We start from the raw sequence: 4,983 nt of genomic DNA on the forward strand, positions 1-4,983 counted from the left end.
AATCACAGCACTGTTGTTCTTTCCCTGCCCAGTGCCCCATGAGATTCAAGCCCAGCTCAGCATTGCAGGGGCTGAGCAGAGTCCATGCCCAGCTGCAGGTATCTGCTGTGGGGAGGTGCTCAGGGCAGGAGGGAGGTGGGGAAAGGTGACCTTGTCCCAGGGCTGTGCCTCACTTGCAAGATAACTTTGGTGTGACAGGTGATGACACTCATGGTGGCTTTAGCTCCTTCCTCACCCAGGCTGATTACTCCTACTGCTGCCTCCTCCTCTGGACACCTAAACCCTGTTTTAGGTTTCACCCTTATTGTCCCCATGATTCTTCCATATTCAGCAGGACATAATTTACTCCTTTCCTGCTCTCTCATAATTCCCTCCTCTGCCAGCTCTGTTCCCCTGCAAAAAAAGCCTCTAGGCCATGCCCAGCTCTGTCCAAGCTGAGTGTCCCTCTGCATTTGCCTTCCAGGGGTGCAAGAGCCCTTCACTGAAATCCTCCCACCATGCTGGGGCTGCTGCTGCTGCAGGTCTTTGCAAGCTGCCTCTGGCTGGGACACAGCGAGGTGGTGACGTCCTTCGAAAGTTGTCCTCAGTTCTTCTATGCACATCACTACCCAAATGATGTCCTGCACCCACAGAATCCAGCCTGGATCTGCCAGCACTACAGAAACCAGAATCACTATGCCACCCTCTATGACAGACAGAAGAGAATTCCAGTGTACTCTGCTTATATCTACCAGCCTGGAAATGGGACCGAATCTCCAGTGTCGTTTGTTGAGCCCCAGGTGAGTGTCTCTCTTGCTGAACATCACCCTACACTCACTCACAGATGAGCTGCAGCATTTAAATTACCACTTCTATTTCCAACCACCCCACTACTCACATGCAAATGGACACACTGGATGGGAATTTCATCCTTTTACTTCAAACACCTGCACCACGTGGTTCCTCTGGTGCATCTGAGACATCAGCAGGAGGATGAGATGAATCATATCCCAAAGGTGCCCAGTTTTCTGCCTTCACCTGACAGCAACAGCAAATCAAATTAATTTGTGTTATTTTACAAAGTCCAATTATTCCCCTCCCCTGTGCCCTGCTGGGATGGGAGACCAAGTGATGGGGAAAAGGCTCCCAAGAGAGGCTAAACTTGAGGGACCACCAGTCCTGCTGGGGTCTGCTCCCCACTTTACCCTGAGTTGTTCTGCAGCCCTGACAGAGCTTATCTGCTCCCAGTGAAGAGTCAAACAGGCTTTGTGAGGGTGTGAGAGAAGTGAGGAGAAACTCAGAAGGGGCTGAGATGGCCCAGGGACAAAGCCTTGGGGGAAAAGGCACTGGAGATGAGAGGGTCAGCTTAAGTGTGGAGGGATTTCTGGAGTGATGTTTGAGGCAGTGAAAAGTGAGGAGCAGCAGTGTCAGTCCAGTCAGAAGGGTGTGATCTCCATGCATGGGCAGTGAACCCTGAGCACCTTTGGCTCAGGCTTGGTCCAGAAGGATCCAGCAGACAGACAGAACTCCAAAGCTATGGAACCCTCACAAATGTCCTTCAGACCTCCAGGAACACAGGCCAGCCCAATTCAGGAACAGAAGCGCAGTAAATTCAGGACATTTCCATGGGCAGAATAGGGGGAGAATTTTGGGGGAAAATGTGGAAGATCATAGTGTCCAGTACCAAAGGAAGGCTAAATATGCTTCGCTACAGATGAACAACAACCTGTTGATGTTCTGGAAAAAGTAATCATTTGCACTTGTTACTCACATGGACAATTAATCTGCACCACTGCAGCCTCCACATTAGCAAGGCATAAAAACTTTTGTCATTTTGTAGAATCATAGAGTGTTTTGTGTTGGAAGGAACCTTAAAGATCATCTCAATCCAAACCCCCTGCATTGGCTAGGCCACTTGCCACCAGGCCAACATGCTCCAAACCCACCACTGGCCTTCTCTTCCTAGACCCTGGACACACCCCCGAAAATCTTTGATTTTGTTAACTTTCTTCAGAGTTGGAGTACTGCCAAAGTTTCTCCAGGACTCTTCTGGGATTACAGGCTCCTCTCAGAGGCTGATCATTTGTAACTTCTTATGCGTGATGCTGCAGAAAATGCTCCCTGGCCCAGATCAGCTCTCAGACATAATCTTGGCACAGCTGTAACAGATTCCATTTACATTGAGATCTTTTTGCCATCTGCAGCCTTACAGGAAAAGCTCAGGTCTAGGACCCATTTCATGTCAAATCTCCCTGGGTACGGGGTTAGAGGAGACAACCTCTGGTGTTCCAGGACTGGGATACACCTGTAGCAACCACACATAAAATCACAGAATCACATTGTGACATTAGGGGATCCAGGGAGAGCCCTGGGCAAATCTGGGCTGTGGAGACAGAAGGAAAGGGAAGCAGATATAGCAGGGAAGGGGTCTCCCCAAAGTCACCTTTCAATCCTAGGAGTGGCAAATGCTCCTTGTCTCATGCATCCACCCATGCTCCCAGCACAGGCTGCAGGTTGGATGACAAAGGTCACAAGACAAAATGAGAACAGTCATATTCTGAGCTGCTTTCTAGTTAAAGCTTCTGTGTTCATGCAGGAGGGGCATGTCTATTATTTCTCTCTGATTCATCCATTTTCCTGCACTGAGATGACAAAAAAGGGGTGTTTTGATAATCAGAGATATTTGCTGCAGAGTAATCTGTTTCATTACATGCATCCTCAGCACTGACACCTTTTCCTCTTCTTACCCTGTCAAGCTCATCAGTCAAACTTATGCTAAAAAAATGGATACAGAGGAGTCCGTTGAAGATCAATACAACATCAATTTAGAGCTAATTAGCCAGAGTCAGGCTATCAAAGAAGACTACAACAAACTCCAGGACCTTGAATGTTGTCCCTTGAGTCCCAGTGGCCACCAAAGTGGCAACAGCAACAAGTGGGCTACTGCCACCCTCACCAACATAGTGCCCCAGAACAGAGCTCTCAGACAAGGTTCCTGGAAACACTACGAGGAGACAACAATGCCCCAGAAAACTCAGGGCTGTGACACCACCTATGTCATCACGGGTGCTGTACCTGGGAACAGCAGCATTTCCAATGGGAGGGTTAATGTACCCAGCCACATCTGGTCAGCTGCCTGCTGCCTGGTGGACACAAATCCAACGAGGGCTTGGGGGGCCATCGCTGAGAATGACAAAGATGAGGTGGAGCACCTCATGCTGGGGGAGCTGGAGTCCTGGTTGGCTGAGCTCTATGGGGGGAGAATGGTTAATCTGTTCAACAATGCCTGTCCCCGTGAATAAGCCTCACATCCTTGATGGAAAAGGCTCAAAAGCTTATTCCACATGTCACAGAATCACTGAATGGTTTGGTTTTGATGGGACTTTAAAGCCTTCAAGATCATCTCATTTCGAACTGCCTGCCAAGGGCAGGGACACCTTCCACTGCCCCAGGTTGTTCCAAGCCCTCCCCAGACTGGCCTTGAACACTTCCAGGGATGGGGCAGTCAGAACAACTCTGGGTAACTTTTTGCTCCATATACCACAGCCTGCTCCCAGCAATTTACTTCTTTAGAATATCCCATCTAAGCCTGCCCTCCATCAGTGTGAAACCATTCCCTCTTGTCCTGTCACTCCATCCCCTTGTCCAAAGAGCCTCTCCAGCCCTCTTAGACATCCTGTAGGTACTGGACTCTCTGGACTCTTCTCCAGGCTGAACATGCCCAGCTCTCTCAGCCTCTCTCCAGAGTAGACGGGTTCCAGCCCTCAGAGCACCTTCATGGCCTGCACTGGACTCCACTCCAACAGCTTTGCATCCTTCTGGAGCTGTGGGCCCCAGAGCTGGAGGCAGCACTGCAGCTGGGCTCTCAGCAGAGCAGAGCACAGGGGGACAAATGTCCTGTGCAGCTTCTGTGCTGCTTCCTTGTCTGCTGTGTTTGCAGCTCTGTCCCTCAGGGCACCTCCTCCTCTGCCCAAAGGCACAAAGCCGTGGCCAGAACCTCCAGCTGCTTTGCTTTGCTGCCCATCTCAGGAGAGAGCTCTCAGGGACGAGTCCTCTCCTCCTTAGCTCTCCCTGACAGTGTGCAGCTGACTTGTCCCTCCCCTCCTTAGCAAGGCTGTGCCACCAGGGCACCTCAGGCTGCCCAGACATCTTGTCTGGACATCTCCATGTCTGCGCATATCCAAACCCCAACCATGATTCTGGACAACCTGCTCTGGCTCATCCTGCTTGAGCCAGGAATTTGCATGAGGAGATCTTGAGAAGTCCCTCCAAAACCCAACAATTCTGTGATTATGTGATTCTGGGAGATGCTTTTGTTTGTTTGCTTTTGAAAGTGCACCTTGAGAGCAGCGCCTGTTGTATCAGACAGGAAGGCTTTGGCATCAGATACACAGAAAGCTTAGAGCAGTCAAAGCTAAATTCCTGTGATGCACTCCTTGCATGCCTTCATTCTCTGCTCTGCTTCTGAAGCTTTTCTGCAGATTTATGGGAAATTGATTTGGGGAAATGTATTCAATGGTTGTAAAAGGTCATTGTGTACAACATCATTTAGTGTGCAAGAGCCTACAATAAAAGCTATTTGCTGCAGTGTTGGATTGCAGGGTCATGTCTTATATAAACCACAAGTTACTTCTCACTGAGATTTCTAGCATCCTCCAGTGATGTCTCAGTGCCCAGAGCATCCTTGCAGGACATTGGGTGTCCAGGTGCAATCTCTGGACGCCATAACACCCACACAAGTGTCAGCATCATACACCAGTTACTTCTCCTTTGCAGACACCTCTGCTGTACCTAAGGGCGCTCCTGATTTGCTCATGCACCTCTGCAGATTGGCTGGGACTTGAGACCACCCTCATCCTCCTCATTTCTCATCCCATCCCCACTGTCCCTGTTTTCGAAGGTCTGGAACCACTGGTTGCTTGACCAACTGTTGTGGTTTTACACTGGCCAAACAGCAGGCACCCACAAAAGCTGCCCACTCACCCTCTTCTGCCAGAACTGAAC

The 4,983-nt window shown here is 49.9% G+C and overlaps 1 protein-coding gene across 1 annotated transcript; it reads left to right on the forward strand.

The window, feature by feature from the left end:
• Positions 1–497: 497 nt before the first annotated feature.
• On the forward strand, positions 498–3,281 carry LOC116994958 (endonuclease domain-containing 1 protein-like). Its single transcript, XM_033056988.1, has 2 exons — positions 498–779; positions 2,736–3,281. The coding sequence occupies exons 1-2, from the start codon at positions 498–500 to the stop codon at positions 3,279–3,281; spliced, it is 828 nt and encodes a 275-aa protein (XP_032912879.1).
• Positions 3,282–4,983: the final 1,702 nt, after the last annotated feature.

Source organism: Catharus ustulatus, chromosome 4 (assembly GCF_009819885.2).
Source record: "Catharus ustulatus isolate bCatUst1 chromosome 4, bCatUst1.pri.v2, whole genome shotgun sequence".
NCBI classification, from domain to species: Eukaryota; Metazoa; Chordata; class Aves; order Passeriformes; family Turdidae; genus Catharus; species Catharus ustulatus.

Coding starts and splice junctions, on each gene's coding strand:
- LOC116994958 (XM_033056988.1), top strand. CDS start 498: ATGCTGGGGCTGCTGCTGCTGCAGGTCTTTGCAAGCTGCCTCTGGCTG. Junction 780..2,735: donor TGTCGTTTGTTGAGCCCCAG/GTGAGTGTCTCT, acceptor TACCCTGTCAAG/CTCATCAGTCAAACTTATGC.